At 38.5% G+C, this 23,833-nt stretch overlaps 1 protein-coding gene and 1 pseudogene across 2 annotated transcripts; both read right to left on the bottom strand.

Annotated features, from left to right (window-relative positions):
* Positions 1-9,208: 9,208 nt before the first annotated feature.
* Positions 9,209-10,058, bottom strand: LOC308642966 (olfactory receptor 14C36-like; annotated as a pseudogene). The gene has a single exon. The product of its transcript is annotated as an olfactory receptor 14C36-like (transcript).
* Positions 10,059-14,387: 4,329 nt separating this feature from the next.
* Positions 14,388-15,320, bottom strand: LOC308642916 (olfactory receptor 14C36-like; the record flags this gene model as incomplete). The annotated part of the gene is made up of 1 exon (XM_081282300.1): positions 14,388-15,320. One exon carries the CDS (start codon positions 15,318-15,320, stop codon positions 14,388-14,390), a length of 933 nt encoding a protein of 310 aa, XP_081138426.1.
* Between the last annotated feature and the right edge of the window lie 8,513 nt (positions 15,321-23,833).

Raw genomic sequence — 23,833 nt, 5'->3', positions numbered from 1 at the left:
CCTCCAATAATCCCAAATTCCAAGCCTAGATCTCACTTCAGCAGAATTTTGCTGGGAGTTTCTCAGCAGGGAGAATCCGAACGTTCTGATGTGTCTCTCTGTCCACGTGGCTGAGAAGGTACTGAAAACGCTGCCTTCCCACCCGCAGCCATGTTGAGTCAACTATTTTCTTTTTTTTTAGTTTATTGTGAATGGGGTAGTTTTCCTCATTTTCTTCTCAGAGGATTTGTCATTGATATCCAGAAATGGCTTTGATTTGTGGGTGTTGATTTTATATCCTGCTACGTTTCTGAATTCATTTACTAGTTCTAGAAATTTTCTGGTTGAGCCCATTTATGTTTATAGCAGCACTATTCATAAGAGCTAAGCTGTGCCAACCTAGATGCCCTTCAGTGGAGGAATGGATAAAACATTTGGCATATATACACAGTGGAATTTTACTCAGCATTGAAGAGAATAATACATTTGCAGGTAAATTGATGGCGTTGGAGAAGATAATTCTAAGTGAAGTTAGCCAATCCCCCCCAAAACATGCCGAATATTTTCTCTGATATAGTGGGGTAGGAAGAGAGAGCATGGGAGGAATAGATTCACTCTAGATAGGGAAGATGGATGGGAGGAAAAGGTAGTGGGCAGGGGATTAGCAAGAGCGGTGGAATGTGATGGACATCATTATCCAAAGTACATGCATGAAGACTCAAATTGGGTGGCAACATTCTTTATATATAAACATAGATATAAAAAATTGTGGAATATATGTGTATTAAAATGTTAATACAAAAATAAAAAGAAAGTAATGTATAAAGGCATGAATTGGTGTGAATGTACTCTATATACAAAGATATGAAAAATTGTACCCTATAAGTGTAATAAGAATTGTAATGCATTCCACTTTTGTATATTTAAAAAATAAAATCAATAAAACTAAAAACAAACAAACAAAAATAAATAAAAAGAATAGTACTTTAAAAGAAAAACAAAAGAATGTCTAGGCCAATGCCAAGTGCTTACGCCCCCTTGTATTGACCATCAGGGTGTGCGTTCCCATGGGGAGGGGCAGCTCCTCAGGCCTGTCAGTGGGTTAGAAGGGCCTTGGTTGATGCAGGTTTGGGAATATTCAGGGATAGGTCTTCTGCTTTTCTTCAAATTTTCTAGGTAAACCAATTCTAAGTCATTTGAATTCAGGTTACACATGCTCATCATTAATTATAAAATGACAGTGATGCAGAATATGTATTATGTGATGTTAACTTGGTTAGCTTAACAAAATAAACACCAGAATGAATTAATTGACAGATTTAATTCCTTGATTGCTTAAAATTTGTGTCTGGTAAATAAAAGAAAATTAAAACACATGTCTGTCTAAAGAAGAAAAATATCTATGTGTTAGCACATTCAAGTTAACCACAAAAGTTATGACTGATTAATGAAGAAATATATGCAGACATTATTTTCACTACTGGAAACACTAGTAAGTGTGCATGTTCTTCTGTGCGAGAATCAAAGCAAACCCAGAGTGTTCACACTATCCCTTTAGAAGAAAGGTACTTCCTTGTATATCTATTCCATACATGATCATTAACATTTCCTGATTAATTTTACCTTATTGAAGCAATTTGATTTCAGGCCATGTGTGTCTTCAGGCCCTTTCCGAGATGTGTGCTCTCGGACAGGCTCAGGCAGCAAACACATTCCCCCAACCTTAACAAAACCTTAAGACAAAGTGTTCCTTCCCATCCCTCTTAATAAAACTTAATTAACAAACAGTGACTATCAAATCCTGCAGTCCCAACATGCCTTCATATGACAACACACCTCAGTTTCAACAGGACTTCAGGAAAGCTTAGCTATGGCCGACATTCCTGAATCTAGCCTATGATTTTTTAATCTTTTTGGTTTCTGCCTAACATAGACTTTAGGGATATATTCATACCTAAAAATTTCAATAAGAGATTGAGAAAACAGCATGTTCTCTTTTTCACAATATCCAAGTCGGCTGTTATTTTATTCCTGCTTCTGCATTTACATAGGACATGAAAGCTGTAGAAGGGTCCTACTGTAGGTAAGCCTCATATTTACCAGACTATTTATTTTCACAATGAATCTCATTAATGGCAAAATTGTTATGTGTTAACAATAATGAAAACGAATTAGAAAAACTTAAAATGCCAAGGCAACTTTTTAATGAACTTTTTATTACAGTGTTTTACTTACATTATTCAGTCTGACTATGAGAAAGGCTAGCAAGAAACATCTCAATAAGGGTTTCAAGATGGTCTAATCCTTGCAGCTGAAGCATGGCCTCCATCTGGATACCCCTGAGTGGATGAATGGAGAAACATGTGGAATATGGTCACAAAGAATTTTATTCAGGGTGAAAAATGGTGATATGCTGTTGCTTGAAGCTGGACACAGACTGGTGGAAGGGAGGTCATTGTGTGGGATAAAGTGGACCCAGAAAGCAGACACCACACACTCAAACTCATTTGTGCAATTTGAAAAGCAGATCTGAGGGAAGAAGAGAATGGGGTGGTGTCACTAAAAACATGGAGGCCTGGGAAAGGAGGACTGAAAGAAGTGTCAGGGTGGCCACCCAGCCAGTGAGAGGATGGGACTGGGCACTGGCCCTGCCATAGCCAGTGAGAGGATGGGACTGGGCACTGGCCCTGCTGTACATAGGGCAGTGGGAAGCTACTGGAGAGAGCAGGTGGGGCGAGGTCTCAGAAGGACTGGAGAAGAGGAGGATGACATGCCCAGCCACAGGAAGGCTAAGGTCTAAGGAGGTTTCTCAGCTTTGATCATCACACGTTTGACAGAGGGATCACATTAACATGGCGTTCTGCCTAACACATACCGACACTATATGCAACTTGTAGGATGTCTTGAAAATTCAGAGCAGTTCTCTACCCAGCATGACTCTTTTCAGTTGTAGAAGAGACCATTCAGAATGACTTATACTTCAAATAAGAGGGCAAATCTCATGGCCCAGACAATGATATCCCAGCTGTTTTCCTGATATGTGAGACCCCTAAGCTATTATTGTTTTTATTCGGTTTCTGGAACACAAATTATTGCCTTCCAGCCAAGAGCAGTTCCTGTTTCTTGCTTGCTTTGTCCAATCAGTATTGCATAATCGACCCATTGCTAGTTCTGGAAATGGTTCACGTTGTCAAAGTCTCTACTAAAAATCATGATGTAAGGCTGAAATGTCGATATGTACTTGAATAAGACACTGAGGGTGTGTTTCTGGTCTTACTAGGTGAAAGAAGTTTGCTTCCAGTAGCCTGTACTAAATTATACTGGGAAAAAACAACTTCCCATGTCAGAGAGCCCAAAAAGATCTCATTATTTTATTTTCCTTGGTGCACAGTCACCCTGGTAGAAGAATATAGGTCTTTCCCAGATGGCTGCCAACACCTAACAGTTTCTGTACACCATTGTTAGGGCAGCAATGGCCTTTCTCAGCAGAACCCAGCCTAAGATTCATGGGGGTTAAAGTTTGCATTTTGGCTCAGGTGAGGAATGTGCTGGGAAGCTGGGACTCTGGGGTTTCATGGTTCCATGGAGACTTGTTCCCTCAGTCAGGGCTCATGATTGTGAGTTGGTACTGATGGGCGGATACTGACCCAAGGACAGCAGGAGCCAACCCAAGACAGGGCAGTGTTTCTGAGGTCATGGTGTGTTGGGTGCAGCGTATGAGTGAAGGAGTGCTCGTTGACACAGCCTCCTGCTTCCTCGTGAGTCTGCCGCCCAGGTGCATGGAGACATGAGGGTGGTTGGTGATTTTCCTGCTGTGGCCGTGAGCTTGGCCATTGGTTTCCTGAAGTGACATAGAAAGTGGAACAGGAGAACCTCCCAGGGAGACTCCCACATCACTGTTCAAGATGGCACTCATTCTTTTATTTGCTTGCTCATAGTTAGCACCAAAAAGAAGAGAATCAAACCAAGTGAATGGCTGTTAGACAGTCAGGAGCTCAGATATGATGGTTTTAAACCTCTTGACAATGACAAATGTTCCCCACAGGTAAGAGACTACAGTTTTAGAAGAGGCTGCAGAGAAATGTGGACTTTGGGTCCATTTGAAAAGGGCCTTCATCAATTGTGGTTAGCTAGCGTGTCAGTGAGATCCTGACAGTGTGCCCTGTGGACTCCTCCTTCAGACTTAAACCTAAGCAGGCATCCTGGAAAAGACTACAGGCTGCTCAAGCAGGAAAACTCAATCTGGACTCTGTAAAGGACATTGCAGAGCCAGTGTTCACTGTCATGCAGAGGGAAGCCTTCCCAGGGTCTTGGGACACCAGGCAGGCCCCCTCCCCAAGTGTAGTTGCTGATCCTGGTTCCTTGGCTGAGTACTCTTTCTCATGGGTAAGCTCTTTGCTTTGCTGCCCTCCTATTTAATACTTTGGATGGATCAAGGTGTTTTTACCAATTGGAGCTCTTCTTTCCTGTCACTCTTGTCATCTTGTTCTTAATGTTCCTACTTTCTCCATGAAAAAGACACATGTGGTTTGATTTGACTCAGGATTTGCCTAAAACTGTCAAGCCAATGTTGTGCTTGTCCTTATTTCTCTTTGAGTACCACTAAAATCCACTTCTTACTAAGATTTGGTGGCGATGTATTTATTTTCCTGACTCCATTCAAACATGAAACAGCATTTTAGGTGAAAATACCCCAGGTGGAAGTAACGACAATTCTGTAAGGCCAAGTAAGTAAAAGCCAGAATGGAGTGTGACTGCTTAAGTAACATGTGGGCCTTTTGTAGACTTTAGCCACTTCTCCAGATTTTCACAGAATTGGAACTTAGGGAAGGACTGTGGATGTCAGTGTACAAAATTCAAATCTTCCATCTGGGAACCTCAAGTAAACTCATTAATTGGGGTTTTATGCTTATTTTTATTTCAGTTTTCTGATCTTTCTACTTGAAGTCTCTCTTCTAAATACCAGCTTTGAAAAGTGAGGCTCACACTGTGCTATTAGACAATTCTAAAGCGGTATTTTTACCAAAAATAAATTACTTCCATTTCCACAGGGACTGGTATGTTGTCCCAGCCACTGAGCAAATGTTACTTCCTGCTCCTAGACCAGGCATGGGTAGTTCCCAGTGATTGCTTCTTAGATTCACATCAATCCATAAAATATCCAGGACTGATACTGTCCTGGCATTTTCCACTTCCATCATAAGAGATGTGACTAAGGTAAGAGAAAAGCTCACTTCCATCTTAAAAATCAACAATTTGACTTCTGAAAGGAAATTCTGCACCCCATCTTTTATCCTAGATCCTATACAATTTCAAGTTTAAATAAGGCTTGCTAAATTGGAAGAAAGTGCTACTGATGCCCCAAACACCATAAAATGTTTACCCTGATGAGTAGACTGAGCTGGACACATGTTAGTTTGACAGAGCAAATCTGGACATGATGCAGGATTCCTAAGATGGAAGAACATCCTGTCTTACTGAGAATCTTATGTCCTACAGAAGTCTGTGGCCTTTCATGCCACTGCATTGGGACCAGTATCTTCAAAAAAAGCAGGAGCAATTTTCCTCATAGGAAATCAACTTTGTTTGGTACATTAGAAAAGAACCTTTCTGTCTTTGACACGAGCATGATTGGCTGCTGGACCAGGTGGAGATGATTCTACTTCTCTGCTGTTGGTGTGTATCTCTTTTTTTTGAAATGTTGAGCAACTATGTTTGCATCCATAAAATTACAAAAATTAGAAGAACATCTAAAACTTTGTATTGACCTTTATGTAAATATTGACCTGCACAGATGATTCAGCGAACACCGGTGCACATCTGAACTGGTCCCTTCCATCCCTGGGTATATTCTACACTCCAGCTTTGCGTCACCAGATGCACTAACAAACTGTGGGGTCCTGTAAGTTCTTAATCAGAAAGCAGAATCAAGGGACTAGGTCTGAGTCTCAGTGGTAGAGCGCTCAACTAGCATGAGCAAAGCTCTGGGTTTGATCCTTAGCGCCACATATAAATAAAGGTATTGTGTGCAACGACAACTAAAATAAAGAAAGAAAGAAAGAAAGAAAAAAAGCTGCATCAAAAAACCAGAGTAACTTGAGCATTTTCTCTGGAAACTCATTAGATCCAGTAAGTCCGGGCCCATTGTGAGCTCATCAGCTGTCAGTCTGTTCCTAGGAACTGGCTCATCAAGCCATGCTGCTGAGACTTGCCCCTTGCACCCAAGAGTCCAAACTCAGTACCTGTGCCTCTGTCATCCCCAGTCTGAGCCTTCACATGGCCAATTTCACCAAGTCACAATGACATTACTTATCATTCTATTTTAAATCATTTAATGGTAGGCTCCACTAAATCACATGCTTAGTAACTTTTTTCAAATCAATGTCTGTAAAGGTGGTATTGTCTCTTGATGCAGATAATTTAATAAATAACATGATCACATGTGATTACCTGCTGATTTGTGAAGTAAGACAGCATGTTTGTTAAGACGTAGTAAATTGGGATGAGGATGTGGCTCAAGGGGTAGCGCACTCACATGGCATATGTGGGGCGCTGGGCTCGATCCTCAGCACCACATAAAAATAAAATAAAGATGTTGTGTCCACCAAAAACTAAATATAAATATTAAAATTTTTTTCTCTCTCTCTCTCGTTTTCTCTCTCTCTTTAAATAAAAAAGAAGTAGTAAATTGATAATGAATCAGTAAGCACCCATCTTTATTTAATGCATAGTGATGCAAGGCTGTTGGCAGTGAACTAAAAGAATTTTAAAGGAGGTGCAGTGATAAATGCTAGGTTTTTGTTTTTGATTTAAAGACCATGTATATGAGAGAGAAATGATTTTTTAAAAAATTAATTTAAAAGTGAAAATCTTTTCATTAACATTGATTATTTTAATATCAGATTTAACCTAGTTATTAAATGAAGCAATAAGGTATAAGCTGCTTAATATACCTGAGACAACTCTGATACAGATTTAGATATGTACACACAAATGTTTTATTCAGTTAAAATTCACATAAATAGGTTGAAATATGATGTGCAGATACTGAAATTGGAATTCATGTTTCATGACATGGCCTGTTTTCAGAACATTAGACTGAATATCAGCACAAAATAATATTTCATATTTTCATCTTCTTTAATGTATTCTGAATAATTTGGTAATCCCAGAGAAGAATCATTGAAAATAGATTAAAACAATCCCTTATTTTATATGTGAAAGAAATATCTTAACAATTAGCTGCTGTTATTATCTATTTTTATCTTCTGACCTCTTTTTTTTCCTCCCCAGGAACTTATCTTCAGGGCTTTGCATATTTTAACATCAGATATGGGATTCCATATAGTCTTTGTACCAATATTTTGTTATTTGCATCTTGTTTGCAATCAGCTTTTTTTGGTATAAAACATCTTAAAACACAAATTAAACACCCAACGACTTTCACCAAGATGGATGTCTCTCAATAGGACTGGTGTATGCTATTTATTTTTTTCTAAATTTATACATTAAAGTTAAACTTAATTTGCTTGTCACCTCAACTCATGTAAGTCTTTGAATGACACTCATTAATATTCAGTAGGTTATAGTTGTAGAGGAAATGAAAATATAAAGGTGGAGGTTGCAGAATTCATCTGTGGTGCTCTGAAGGGCCTTCTGCTCTAGCAGGGATCATTGGATCAGGGAGAACAAGTCATCATGGACAATGGGAATGGAATCTGTGTTCTGGTTGGATCATGTGACAGCAGATCAAGGCTTCCTGCTGATTGTCTGGGTGCTCATGGGTTCCTACTACAAGTATTCCCTTGTCTGCAAACTTTAAGAGATGCTGTTATTCATTAATCATATATATTTAGACTTTTGTATTTTCCTAGGTAATACATATATTTATAATTTTTCCCTCTTTTTCTTATTAGTGAACTGCTGAAAAAAAAAACTGTTCTCAGAATTTGGAGTTTGATGCGTTGCCTGTAATATATATGAACTCTTTTGTTTCTATATTTTTATATTAAAATTTCTAGATACATTGACAGTGAGTATATGTCAGTTGCAATTAACAACTAACAAAACACATACCAGTTAGGCCACTAAAATATTTCAAAAGAAATAAGCTGTGTGACAGGATGAAAGACTGCACAAAGGCATTAGAGTATATGCACAGATACAGGCCTACATTACGTACTTATAGAAAGTTGACTTTGACAGGGGAGACATTTAGGTCAGATAATTAGTGTCTGTCATTTCATTTTTTTTTAAAGAGAGAGTGAGAGAGGACAGAGAGTGTGAGAGAGAGAGAGAATTTTTAATATTTATTTTTTAGTTCTCGGCAGACACAACATCTTTGCTGGTATGTGGTGCTGAGGATCGAACCCGGGCCTCACGCATGCCAGGCGAGCGTGCTACCGCTTGAGCCACATCCCCAGCCCCTGTCATTTCATTTTTATCAGACATGGCAGAGTCTTAAACATTACAGAATTAAGTTACATTATAGAGGCAATCATCCAAATGCTCACCTGCAACCTAGACCCAAGGTTTGGTCCACATCTCTGGGTCAATCATGGACATAAAACAGACTGGCAGCCAACATGGCCCAGGAAGGCAATGTGGCTTCCCCAGGGGATGGATTTGACTGTCAGGATAAAGGGGTTGGTAAACATAGCCCTCTGTTTACTTCATGGACAAGGACTTTCCTCTTGTTCTATGCTCCAGAAGGAGAGAAATGTTACTATGATTTCCTTTACACTTTAGTTGTAACTTCTTTTGGATTTGATTTTTGAGTATTTTCAATGTATTTAAATTGACACAATTGTGTACCAGAGACCTTCCATATTTATTTCACACATCACTAAATGAGATCATGAAATATGATCAAATGATTTCAGATTGTTCTCATGATTAATTTGTAAGACTTGCATCTGTGACATTACTTGATAGAAGTATGACAAACTATTTGATGAATCATAAACAGATATATTCTCAAATGATTATACCACACAAATTGAATTGTACTCATTCATTAAAGATGCATTTGCTAACATTATATATTTTATGAAGAATAAATAGAAATGATGGCATAAATTAAAACAAAAATTATTTTATAAGTTGAAGTACCCAGGACCCAATAAGGTGACCTTAGAGTAAGCAGTATGACTTCTAAACCCCAGCTATGAAGAGCATGATCTCTGATTAAGAACCTCGAACAGTGAAATTAGGATAATGCTGAAATGCATCATTTCCCGGAGAACAACTGTCTTCCCAATACTCTCCTCACAGCGTCTTTTACCTGATGGTTCCTGAGACTGTAGATGAGAGGATTCAGGAAGGGAGGAACCATGGTGTAAAAGGCAGAGAGAACCATGTCCTGGAGGGTGTCAGAGGTTGCTAAGGACCTCAGGTACACACCTGTGATGGAACTGAGGAAGACGGACACCACAAGGATGTGAGGGGTGCAGGTGGAGAAGGCCTTCCCTGGGGCTCTGGTGGGAAATTTCAGCGCAGCAGAAAATATGTGAAAATGTGACATGGCAATTAAAGTGAAGCAACCACCAGCAATTGCCACAGCAGAGATTAAAAAAGGACCATGCTGCTTGTGGTGTCAGAGAAGGAGAGCCTCAGCAGAGAGGGGACATCACAGAAGAACTGGTGGACCACGTTTGACTGGCAGAAGGACAGCTGGAATGTGTTCCCAGTGTACACACCTGCATACATCAGACCACTGAGCAGGGAAGCCAGGGTCATTCGGATGCAAATTTGAGGATTCATGATGAGTGGGTACTGGAGGGGCTGGCAGATGGCCACATAGTGGTCCCAGGCCATGATGGTGAGAAACAGAAGTTCAACACATGCACAGAAAATGACCAGGAAAATTTGTGTTGCACAGCCAGCCACTGAAATGGTCCTGTTACATGTGATAGAGTTGACACAGGCATTGGGGACAGTGATGGAAATGTAGCACCTGTCCAACATGGACAGCTTCCTGAGGAAGAAGTACATGGGTGTGTGCATGTGTGCAGGTTCTGGTCAGCAGTGGTGACAGTGATGATGAGAAGGTTTCCTAACAAGGTACCCAGGTAGATCATTGGGGATACTGTGAAATAGAGGAAACTCAGATCCTAGCCATCAGGAGAGCCCAGGAGGAGAAATTCAGTTACCATGATGGATTGGCCACTTGCTGGAAATTCTGGTTGTCTGGGAAGATAAAAAGATAAAGTGCAAAAAAACCAGAATTAATGCAATTACTTTATATATTCATATACACCATGTTTTCTTGTATTTTGCAATTGGTTTCTCTGCAGAGGAAGGTCACCCTTGGTTTTCTGATATGATTCCTTATTTCAGAGAAGAATGCACCTCCCAGTGCAGGTGTTCTTCAGCCCAGGCTCTGGGCATGACCTGCCGGGCTTGTCCTCGGATTCCCATCAGGCCTCCCCTTACCTCCTGAGACTCCATGCTGAGCATGTGACAATGTTTTTCTTTTTAAAATGATGAATACAATTTCAACATTATTTTGCCATTTTTCCACAGTAAATAATTCAAAGTATGATTAATAATTCCTCTTGTAATTTTCTAATTTTTCTTGTATTGTCTCTCAAGATTTACAACTTACTGTTTTTTTTTAAAGAGAGAGAGAGAAAGAATTCTTAAAAATATTTACTTTATAGTATTCAGTGGTCACAACATCTTTAATTTATTTGTGTGTGGTACTGAGGATTGAACCCAGGACCCTGCGCATGCCAGGTGAGTGTGCTACCGCTTGAGTCACATCCCCAGCCAAATTTTCTAATATTTTTACATAGGAAACTCTTCATTATATAGGAGTATTTATCTCCATAAACATGAAAATATTATACTCAAGAGGAAAGCATCCCAAGTATTCAAACTTTCCCATTCCAGAGCTGCAGGTCAGTGCTGTGGTAAACTGAGGGGATCTGACTGCACCTGGATTCTCCTGCAGTCCCCCACTCTCCCTGCTGCTCCCCAGAATGGGGTGGTGCTTAATGCAGACCACACAATCTCAGATCGGGATCTGGTCCTGTTCCCATGGGGCTCTCTTTTTCTCTCCAACAGATCAGTAAGAGGTGTTTAAAGCTCCAGATTCCAGCCCAGCTGACATTCTCCTAAACTTTTATTTTTTACCTTAATGTATTTTTACTGTGTATACAGCACCATGATGTTGATTCCTTTGTCTAGACAATAATTTCTCATTTTCTTGTTGATACTTCCATTTTAATCCTTTCCTCCAAATGTCATGATTATACAAAATGATACTGACTGTATACCCTATAAGGAAGATTTTGCTCATATTTATAGCACTTCTGAAGCAACTCAGACTGGTTCAATCCCAAATCACCAAAATTGTCATTTCTTCAGCCCTCTGAAAACCTGGGTCCACCTCAGCACTTTGCCAGGTTAACCACACTCACCCGTAGAAAAGGGATCTTCATCATGAGTTTGTCTGGCCTTTACTTAAAATTTGTGTCCCCCAGGGTCAGGGGTGTGTGCCCAGACACAGGTAGGTTGGTGTTAATTTCACAGTTAATTTCAAGGACCCCTACTCAGTCTAGCTGCAATCTCTTCCTTGCCCTATTTCGCATTTCTCTCTGACACAAACCTGAATCTCACACCTCAGTGACCCCCTTGTTCACAGCATGCCCTAGAACTTGCTGACAGAGGGCCTTTTCTACTGTGACATAATGATTCCATTTTTCCCATTACTATGTACTCAGCTTTAAAGGAGGCTCAAAATCAACTTTTCCTCAGAAACCCTCTTCATAGCTTCTAATTATCCTTCTATTTCTCTGTAATGTTAGAAATCGACATGTTATTCTACCTTTCGTATGATTTATCCCCCAAATTACTGTTGCAAATTCCTTGATTTTTGACCATATATTGCTTAAAGTTTTTATTCTCTTAGTTGCAAGTGCATGACTTCATACGTAATAGTTAATAAAAATGCAATGTAGCATAATTGTCTAACCACTAACATGAACTAAGTTTTTATTTGACTTATTTACAAATGAGTAACTCCTAAATTGGTAAGCCCTTCTTCACATGTCTAAGAAATACAGTGTACCTTCTTTTAAAATAACTCACCTTTGCCTGTGGGCATAACATATTTTCAAATTAGGTAATCTTTCCACAATTATTTGTTAATGATTCATAACATGGCAAAATCTGCTCTAGATACTGGGTTTTACTAAAAGAAGTAAATTATCATCTTTAAAACATAATTTGAGTACTGTGAAGGAAAAATAAAATGGTACATATGTAAAAAGTTAAATAAACATGACAATTTTTGAAAGTGATATAAGACTAATCAGGTTTCTTTATGGAAATCTTCCAGGTTTTTCACCTTTTATCCTGGATTCTGGGATCTCCAGGAGTTTTTGTTCACCACCCCAAAACATCCTGTCACATACAGATGGGACATAAACATGGGTTTAAATCTAAAAGTTGCATAGAACTATAGAGACATTTTCTTTCTTTTTAAAAATGTTTTAATTTTTTGTGTTTGTGGTGCTGAGTGTTGGACCCAGAGTCTGGTGAATGTGAGGCCAGCAATCCATCAACTGTTATATGTCCCTAGTGCTTTTTCTTTATTATAGTTTTTAACACTAAACCACTTCCTGCTTTTCTTTCTCCAATAGAACTTAGAAAATTCTCCACAACTAGTTTGAATTATATGAACTTACTTCATTTCCTCTTTTCTTTGTGTGATTTTGGTATAGTTTGATAAATTCTTCTCCTTCAACTTTCTTTTTTTATATGCCAGTCAATATTAGGAAACTTCCAATTATGGATAACTGATGCAAAGTCATGTATAAATAAAATAAAATAAATTTACAAAGCAGAAAGACATTCTGTTACATGTATATTCCATAGATCCTTAAATCATCACATCCATCTGTGGACTTATTTATCCTCCATCTGGTAATATGATGTGACTGATTTATTGTTTATTATAAGTTTGGCCATTTGGTCACCTCTGGTATACATTCTGCAGTCTATGTGATTATGATGAATAACTGTATCAGATTTGCATGGCTGTGACCAAAAGAACTAGTTTATTAAAAAAAAAAAACACCCACAATAAACAAAAACCAACCCAGATTTGGGATAGCATATTGTGTCTCAGGGGTTCAGAGTTTTAGTCTATCTTCAGCCATTTTCATGACTATATGCCCATTGTGGGGGCACACTGAGGACCAGCACAGCAGAGGGAAGATGCTCAGAATATGGCTCTAGGTAAGCAAAGATAGGGAAGGGGAAAGAGGACTGGGGTTAGGTTAGGGTTAGAGGAAAGCTATCAGGGATTAATCCCAGTGGGCCACCTCCTCCAGCAATGTCCCAAATGCCTAAAGCTACCACCCAGTCAATTTGTTCAAATTAACATGGGTTGATTAGGTTGCAGCTCTCATAATCCAATCTTTCTACCTTTGAAAATTCCTCCCTGATAGGAAGGGCAACAGAAAAAATTAGACACTAGTATTGATGAATGTATATACATGTCTGTATAACCAATGTGATTCTGCAACCTGTACACTTGGAAAATGAGATATTATACCCCATTTTATTAAAAAAATTCTTGTGTGAAAACAAGATTTTATATATCTGAAATAAACACCCAGGAATGGATAAAAGAAAAGAAAAAAAAGGAAATTCCTGCCCCAATACAGGAACTTTTTGAGATACCTCACATCCCATCCATAATGTTTCAACCCCAGATCTCTAAAACTCATGTCCATTTCACAATGCAAAATTAATTTAGCCCATCTCTAAGTGTCTGATAGTCAAAACAATTCTAGCTTTATCCTAAAGTTTGATTCAAAAATCTCACCTGAAACTGAAGGTAAAAATCTTGGTTGTGAGCCCCCATAAAAATCAAAAGCAAGTTACATGCATCAGTATCGAATGTACAACATAAACCTTCTTATTCCAAAAGGACTTAGTAGGGCTGTGGAAAGAATGGATGGTATAGAGGAAATATAAAACCAGCTGAGAAAACAACTCCATCTATAAATCCTCATGTAGCAGCTAGGACTCTTGACTCTAAGACAATATTTCCAAAAGGCCTGGTAATTCCTTGTAAGGTTTGCATCTGTGAGTTTACTTGATAGAAGTACTAGAAAGTATTTGATGAATCATAAACAAATATAATCTCAAATGTTTATAGCAAAAAACTTGAATTATACTCATTCATTGAAGATGCATTTGCTAACATTATACATTTTATGAAGAATAAATAGAAATGATAACATAAATTAAAATAAAAATTATTTTATAATTTGAGGTACCCAGGACCCAATAAGGTAACTTTAGAGTAAGCAGTATGACTTCTGAAGCCCAGCTATGAAGAGCATGATCTCCAATTAAGATCATCACACAGGGAAGGCTGAAATGCATCTTTATCATTTCCCTGAGAACAACTGTGTTCCCATTACTCTCCTCACAGCTTCCTTTACCTGCTGGTTCCTGAGACTGTAGATGAGAGGATTCAGGAAGGGAGGAACCATGGTGTAAAAGGAAGAGAGAACCATATCCTGGAGGGTGTCAGAGGTTGCTGAGGACCTCAGGTACACACCTGTGCCAGAACTGAAGAAGACGGACACCACGAGGATGTGAGGGGTGCAGGTGGAGAAGGCCTTCCCTGAGGCTCTGGTGGGAAATTTCAGCACAGCAGAAAATATGTGAAAATATGACATGGCAATAAGAGTAAAGCAGCCACCACCAATTGCCACAGCAGAGACAAAAAAAAGGACCATGTTGCTGGTGGTGTCAGAGCAGGACAGCCTCAGCAGAGAGGGGACATCACAGAAGAACAGATGGACCACGTTTGAGTGACAGAAGGACTGCCAGAATGTGTTTCCAGTGTGTACACCTGCATACAGCAGTCCACTGAACAGGGTGGCCAGGGTCATGCGGACACAAATCTGAGGGGTCAAGATGAGGGGGTACTGGAGGGGCTGGCAGATGGCCACATAGCGGTCCCAGGCCATGATGGTGAGAAACAGAAGTTCAACAAATGCACAGAAAATGACCAGGAAAACCTGTGTTGCACAGCCAGCCACTGAAATGGCCCTGTTGCCAGTGAGAGAATTGACACAGGCATTGGGGACAGTGATGGAAATGTAGCACATGTCCAAGATGGACAGGTTCCTGAGGAAGAAGTACATGGGTGTGTGCAAGTTCTGGTCAGCAGTGGTGACAGTGATGATGAGAAGGTTCCCTAACAAGGTACCCAGGTAGGTCATTGGGAATACTGTGAAATAGAGGAAACTCAGATCCCAGCCATCAGGAGAGCCCAGGAGGAGAAATTCAGTTACCATGGTGGCATTGGTCATTTGCTGTAAATTCTGGTTGTCTGGGAAGATAAAGAGATAAAGTGGAAAAAAAAACAGAATTAATGCAATTACTTTATATATTGATATACACCATGTTTTCTTGTATTTTGCAGTGGGTTTCCCTTCAGAGGAAGGTCAATCTTATTTTTCTGATATGGTTACTTATTTTTGAGCAGAGTGCACTTACCAGTGCATGTGTGGAGGTCTGCAGCCCAGGGTCTGGGCCTGACCTGCAGGAGCTCCTCATCAGGCCTCCCCTGACCTACTGAGACTCCATGCAGAGCATGTGACAATTTTTTTCTTTTTTTAATGATCTATAATATAGTTACCTTTATTCTCTTCCATGAATACAATTTATTAAAAGTATAATTAATAATTCCTATTGTCATTAATTTTCTAATATTTGTTGTGTTGTCTCTCAAGATTTACAACTTACCAATTTTTTAAAGAGAGAGAGAGAATTTTTTTAATATTTATTTTTTCATTTTGGTGTACACACCATCTTTATTTTATTTGTATGTGGAGCTGAGGATCTAACCTGGGGCCCTGTGCATGCCAGGCGAGCGTGCTACCACTTGAGCTACATCCCCAGACCAATTTTCTAATATTTTTCAAAGGAAACTCTTCATTATATAGGAGCATTTATCTCCATGAACATGAAAAATATATTCATGAAAAAAGCATTTCAAGTATTCAAACTTTCCTATTCCAGGGCTGCAGGTCGAGTGCTGTGTTAAACTGAGGGGATCTGACTGCACCTGGACTCTCCTGAAGTCCCCCACTCTCCCTGGTGCTCCCCAGGGTGGGGTGGTGCTGTATGCAGGCCACACAATCTCAGATAGGGATCTGGTCCTGTTCCCACGGGGGCTCTCTTTTTCTCTCCAACACATCAGTGTGAGGTGTTTAAAGCTCCAGATTCCACCCCAGTGACATTCTCCTAAACTTTTATTTTTTTTACCTCAATGTGTTTTTACTTTGTGTTCAGCACCATGAATTTGAAGATTCCTTTGTCTATACAATAATTTGTCATTTTCTTGTTGACACCTTCCATTTTAATCCTTTCCTCCAAATGTCATGATTATACAAAGTGATACTGACTGTATACCCTAAAAGAAAGATTTTACTCATATTTATAGCACCTTCTGAAGCAGCTCAGGCTGGTTCAACCTCAAATCACCAAAATTGTCATTTCTTCAGCTTTCTGAAAACCTGGGTCCACCTCAGCACTATGCCAGGTTAACCACACTCACCCTTAGAAGAGCAATCTTCCTCATGAGTTTGTCTGGCCTTTACTTAAAATTTGTGTCCCCCAGGGTCAGGGGTGTGTGCCCAGACACAGGTAGGTTGGTGTTAATTTCACAGTTAATTTCAAGGACCCCTACTCAGTCTAACTGCAATCTCTTGCTTGTCCTATTCCCCATTTCTCCCTGACACAAATCTGAATCTCATGCCTCAGTGACCCCCTTGTTCACAGCATGCCCTAGAACTTGCTGACAGAGGGCCTTTTCTACTGTGACATAATGATTCCATTTTCCTCATTACTATGTACTCAGCTTTAAAGGAGGCACAAATGTAACTTTTCCTCAGAAACCCTCTTTGTAGCTTCTAATTATTCTTCTATTTCTCTCTAGTGTTAGAAATCAACATGTTAGGGCTGAGGTTGTAGCTCAGCGGAAGAGCACTCATCTAGCATGTGTGAGGCCCTGGGTTCAATCCTTACCACTGCATTAAAGAAAGAAAGAAAGACAGAAAGAAAGAAGAAAGAAAGAAAGAAAGAGGATATTGTGTCCAACTAAAAAATAAGTAGTTAAAAAAAAGAAATCAACATGTTATTCTACCTTTCAGGAAATCAATATATATTTATTTGCTCTTGCAAATTCCTTGATTTTTGACCATGTATTCCTTCATGTTTTTATTCTGTTAGTAGGAAGTGCATGACTTCATGTGTAGTAGTTAGTAAAAAATGCAATGTATCATAATCGACTAACTACTAACATGAAATCAGTTTTTATTTGACTTATTTACAAATGAGTAACTCCTAAATTCGTGAAGCCCTCTCTTCACATCTATAAGAAATACAGTGTACCTTCTTTTGCCATAACTCACCCTTGCCTGTGGGCATAAAGAAAAATATTTTCAAATTAGGTAATCTTTCCACAAATATTTACTAATGATTCATAACATTGCAAAATCTGCTCCGGATACTGGGTTTTACTAAAAGAAGTAAATTATCATCTTTAAAACATACTTTGAGTACTGTGAAGGAAAAATAAAATGGTACATATGTAAAAATTCAAATAAACATGAAAAATTCTGAAAGGATGTATGATGAGACTAATCAGGTTTCTTTATGGAAATCTGCCAGGTTTTTCACCTTTTATCCTGGATTCTGGGATCTTCAGGAGTTTTGGTTGATCATCCCAGGACATCCTGTCACATACAGATGGGATATAAACATGGGTTTAAATCTAGAAGTTGCACAGAACTATGGAGACATTTTCTTTCTTTTTAAAAATGTTTTAATTTTTTTGTGTGTATGGTGCTGAGTTTTGAACCCAGAGTCTGGTGCATCGGAGGCAAGCATTCCATCAACCGTGATATGTTCCTAGTGCTCTTTCTTTATTATAGTTTTTAACACTAAACCACCTCCTGTTTTTCTTTCTCCAATAGAACTTAGAAAATTCTCCACAACTATTTTGAATTATAGGAACTTACTTCATGTCCTCTTTTCCTTGTTTGATTTAGGTGTAGTTTGATAAATTCTTCTCATTTCAACTTTATTTTTTCTTATGCCAGTAAATATCAGGAAACTTCAAATTATGGAGAACTGATGCAAATTCATGTATAAATACAATAAAACAAATGTACAAAGCACCATGTATTTTTTACATAGGGCCTGAGACAATTTCAGTGGATTATAAAGATATGGTGACTTTTTGAACCTGGATTTTTAAAATAAAAATATGGCTTCAAATTGCATAGACTTACCTTAAAATTTTAGTATGGTTCAGTATGACTTCCTTTTTTAAGAAAGGGAAAAAATACCCATAGAAAATTCTCTCTTAAAGACAATAAGATGAAGGTATAAATAACAGAAAGGGTTGGTAGAAGTGAGAATCAGGACAATGTGTGTGAAGAGAACTAGCATGTTTTAACTCCAGGAACATGAAGAGGGACTGCCCAAGTGCTTTCTCTGGAAGTGAAAAGTCAGGAGTTTTTATTTTTTGCATTTCTCTTGATAGTGTTTCAAATAATTAAATATATGATAAATAGATCATTTCAAAACTGCTAAAAATCATTTGGTTTGAAAGATCCAAGAATTAATTATTTCTAAATTACATTTCCATATTAGGAAATTGATTAATGTCTTTCATAAACCATTGAGGAATGCTGAGGTATATATAATATGAAAATCACAATATGCTTCCAAAATGTTGCACAACTTAATATTTATATTGATATCACTAGACATGCACATCCTTATAGTCATACTTAATATATAATCAATAAAAAAATATTAAGACTACAACTTAAAATTTGGGCACAGTGACACATGCTTGCAATCCAGCAGCTCAGGAGGCTGAGAGAGGAGGATGGTAAACTCAAAGCTAGCCTCCTAACTTGTCAAGACTGTGTCTCAGAATAAATAATCAAAAGTGCTGGGATGTGGTTCAGTGGTTAAGCACCCCTGGGTTCAATCCCTTAAACCCAAAAAAACAAATGTAACAAACTGAATAAGTGAAAAAAATGTATTTGTGATCAAAAGAAAGGGGTGAGATTAATGTTTAGAATATTCCAATGAAATTGTATTATACATTAAATATCTTATTTCCCACAGTTATTGACATATGTGCATGTTTATCAGTTGTATAAAAGCATTCCTATCTACCTACATATCCTATACCATATTTTGCATTTTGTTCTTGTTATCTTAATGTCAATGTGTTTGTTTTTCTCTGAAATTTTGTGAACTTTGCAAGTATACTATAAGTAATAGTAATCTGAAGAAATGAATTTTAAACCATCCAGAATCAGATGAAAAATTTTCACACACTATATTAGCATACACAGTTCAGATGTCCCCAAGATCCCTGTGTTCCTATTGGAGCAGTGGCAATCACCCAAAACCACAGTGCAGTCTTAAGGACTCTCCACACTTGCTGTGTTCTTCTCAGAATTAAGAAACCTTTTCCTGGACTAGCTGACACTTTGGATAACATTATAATTTGCTGAACAGAATAAAAGTGAAGTTCAGATGCCTTTAAACTCTAACTGCTTATTACTCACTTCTGAGTGTCACTTGTCAACATGGAACAGAACAGTGTCTCCCTTTGCTTCCCCCATCAATGGTGTCTGCAGCCAGGGTGCATCGGTCCAGTCAGCACAGTGCCATGTGGGAGGTGGGGAGCTCAGTCACCTCTGCTTTATGTGAATCTGGGGCATGGCCAGTGAGAACGGGGCCCCCAGGAGCACAGAGCTCAGCCTGCAGAGACAGCAGGAGACCTGAGCACACCACCAGGTAACAGCACCTCCAGAGCCCAGGAGAGAGGACCTGGCCACGTGCCAGCATGGACAGTGGAACTGCTCTGCCACACATGACAGTAAGTCATTACTGAGAAGTGAGTAACACTGAAAAGACTGATGGTTCTCCCTGTGTGTTTTCATCTGCCCTCCTCTCCTCATTATGAATTAAGGGTGCTTGTATGGAACAGGCAACTTTAAGGCAATTGAGCAACTCTCACTTGTAAGTCGGAAACATCTCACACTATCTGCAGTTCAGCAGAAAAGTTTCTTGTCATTGACATGAAATTCATATGACACAAAGTTTACCTTTGTGACAGTTCATGCTTATAGATGTAGTGATATTTACTACATTACCAAGTTGTAGAACATCCAACTAAATTTGTTCCCAGATACTTTTATTACTTCAAATGAACCATCTAATCTGTTACACATGGTCTTTCAGACACTAGAAAACTCTAAGTATATTCTGTACTTTTGAAATTATATATTTGTGAAATTTCATATAAATAAAATCGTTCAATATATGTTCTGACTTGACTTACCCTAACTTTTTCAAAATCATTCCACCGTGTACAGGCATCATATGTTCATTCCTTAGGATGAACGTCATTCTATTACATGTATATTCCACAGATCTTTAAATCGGAAAGTCCATCTGTCTCCTCATTCTGGTAATATAATGTGGCTGATTTATTGTTTATCATAATTTTGGCCATTTGGTCATCTCTGGTGTACACTCTGCACTCTATGTGATTATGATGAATAACTGTGTCAGATTTGCATGGCTGTGACCAAAATATGTGGTTTTAAAAACAACACACCCACAATAAAAGAAAATCTTTCCCAGATTTGGGAAAGCATATTTTTTCTCAGGGGTTCAGAGATCTAGTCTATCTTTGTCCAATTTCATGATTTTGTGCCCATGGTGGGGGCACACTGAGGACCACCACAGCAGAGGAAAGATGCTCAGAATATGGCTCCAGGTAGGCAAAGACAGGGAAGAGGAAAGAGGGTTAGGGTTAGGGTTATACAAAAGCTATCAGGGATTAATCCCAGTTGTCCACCTCCTCTAACAATGTCCGAATGCCTAAAGCTAACACCCAGTCAATTTGTTCAAATTAAGGTGGGTTGATTAGGTTGCAGCTCTCATAATCCAATCATTCTACCTTTAAAAATTCCTGCCTGATAGAAAGGGCAGCAGAATAAATAGACCCTAGTATTGCTGAATGTATATACATGTCTATATAATCAATGTGATTCTGTACACTTGGAAAAAGGAGATATTATACCCCATTTGTTTAAAAAAATCTTGTGTGAAAACAAGATTTTATATCTCTGATAAAAACACTCAGGAATGCAAAAAGTCAAAGAAAGAAAGAAAAGAAGGAAGGAAGGAAGGAAGAAAAAACAAAAGAAAGAAAGAGAAAGAAAGAAAGAAAGAAAGAAAGAAAGAAAGAAAGAAAGAAAGAAAGAAAGAAAGAAAGAAAATTCCTGCCTCAATTCAGGAACATTAGACACCTCACATACCATTCATAATGTTTCAACCACAGATCTCCAAAACTCATGTTCATTTCACAATGCAAAATGAATTTAGCCCATCTCCAAGTGTCTGATAGTCTAATAAATTCCAGCTTTATCCTAAAGTTTGAGCCAAAAATCTCACCTAAAACTGAGGGTAAAATCTTCATTGTGAGCCCCCATAAAAATCAAAAGCAAGTTACATGCATCAATATCAACTGTATAATCATAAACCTTCTTATTCTAAAAGGACTTAGTAGGGCTGTCGAAAGAATGGATGGTGTAGAGGAAATATAAAACTAGCTGAGAAAACAACTCCATCTGGAATTCCTCATGTAGCAGCTAGGACTCTTGACTGTAAAACAATATTTCCAAAAGGACTAGTAATTCCTTCCCTTTGGCCTTGCCAGTTGCAGAACACAGGGGCTCTCTTTACTCCATGCAGAGCACTTCTAGGGTGGCCTACCTCCTCTTCTCCATGACCATGTGGGTCACCATGCATTCCTTTTGTTCTCCATTTTAGTCACCTTCATTTTATTTAATTAATGTTACCGTCCAAAGTATTTTCTCATTTTTTCTACATTAATAACTCAAATCAAAATTTTAAAAATTAGGTAGGAAATGATTCATAATGTTGGAGTATTTATTCTCATGAACATGAAAAAAACAATTTCTCATGAGGAAAGTTATCCACCAAACTTTCCCATTCTGAGATCTCAGGTCTGGAGTTACAGTAAACTGATGTGACCTGACTGCACCTGGCTTCTCTGCTGTCCCCTTCTCTCCCTGCTCACTCCCCAGAACATGAGTGGTGCTGTCTCATGGTCACACACCATCAGACAGGCACCTGTTCCTATTCCCACAGGGACTCTATTTTCTTCTTCAACAGATGAGAGTAAGGTCCTCATAGCCTCCAGATGACATTGTCCTAAACTTCTATTTTTACCGTTGTAATCGTTAACCATGAAGTTAAAGATTACTCTCTCTAAAAATAAATTTGCCTTAGTCTTGTTGACATCTTCTATTATATTTCTTACTTCCTTTTATTTTCAATATTTTTATTTTGTTTATTCCTTTTTATGTTTTGCTGAGATTTAACCCAGTGCCTCACATGTGCAAGGCAAGCACTCTGTCACTGAATCACAAATCCAGTCCTATATTTTTTCTTCACAATATCATGATTACACAAAAAGATACTGAACAAATACACTGAAAGAAAGATTTTGCTCATAGTTCAACATTTCTGTAAGAGCTCAGAACACTTCAATCCAAGGTCACCTCCATCATAATCTCCTCAGGGTTCTGTCATCCTGGGTCCTCCTCAGCACCTTGACAAGTTAAACACACCCTTAGTAAAATGACCATCCTGCTGAGCCTTCCTGGGCTCCTCTGGAAATTTGTGTGTCTCCCAGAGAGATGGTGGGTGGCCAGACACAGGTAAGGTGCAGCTAATTTCACAGTGTGGGTGAAGTTCAAGAGGTCCTACTCAGTCTACCTGCAATCTGTTTCTTGTCATATCCCCCATTTCTCCATGACACAAACCTAAAGCTCAAGCCTGAGTGATGTTCTTGTTCACAATATATCCTGGAACTTGTTGATAGAGCCCTTTTCTACTGTGACATAATGGTTTAATTTTATCCATTTACTTTGTACTGGTCTTTAGAGGAGGTTCAAATGCAATCTTTTCTCTGGAAACTGCTGAATAATCTTAATTTTTTCCCTACTTTTGTGTAGAATGGAGATCAGTCTGTGGAAATTTGTTAATTTGGGACCTTGTATCATTCATCTTTGTATTTTTTATGTGCAAATGCATGACTTCCTGCACAATGGTTAATAAACCTGGTGGCTTTGTTGACTGAACACTCACATGAACTGGCTTTCTTTTTAATACTGGTTTACAAAGAAGTCGCTCCCAAACAGTCACTGCCCTTTCTACACTTCCTTAGCACACACAATGCAGTCTGGTGGGAGGTCATGCAAGCCCACTGCCCTGTGCACTTGAAAGGTAAGATCTCTTTGCAGCAGTAATCTGTCAACAAACATTACTGATGACACCAATAGGGCCTCAGTTGTTTCAGATGGTGATGTTTTGGAAAGAAGAAATATATTGGTATTTTAAGTAATCAGTTTACCATGATAGAAATCATAAAATAATACAATTTGACAAATTTAGAAGGTGATGGGTCATGAGACAAATCCATATGGAAAATCATGCAGCTTCTCACTCTTCAATTCTGTCTTCCAGCCACTCCAGGGGTCCTTGCTGACAACCCTTAAACACTTGTGTCAAATATAAGATGGAAAAATAAACATGTGTTCAAGATCTGGAAGCTGGCATAGAACTACAGATATATTTTCTTCATTTCTGTTCTCTTTTTCCTACTAAACAATGTACTCTTTTAGTTTCTTCAGAAGAATTTAGTAAATTCTCCAGTAAGTAGTTTAAATTACATGAGCTTAATTTATTTCAT

Source organism: Spermophilus citellus, assembly GCF_964194105.1.
Source record: "Spermophilus citellus genome assembly, chromosome: 1".
Lineage (NCBI taxonomy): Eukaryota > Metazoa > Chordata > Mammalia > Rodentia > Sciuridae > Spermophilus > Spermophilus citellus.
The sequence above is the reverse complement of the archived record's forward strand: the minus strand, read 5'-3'. Positions and strand labels throughout refer to the sequence as shown.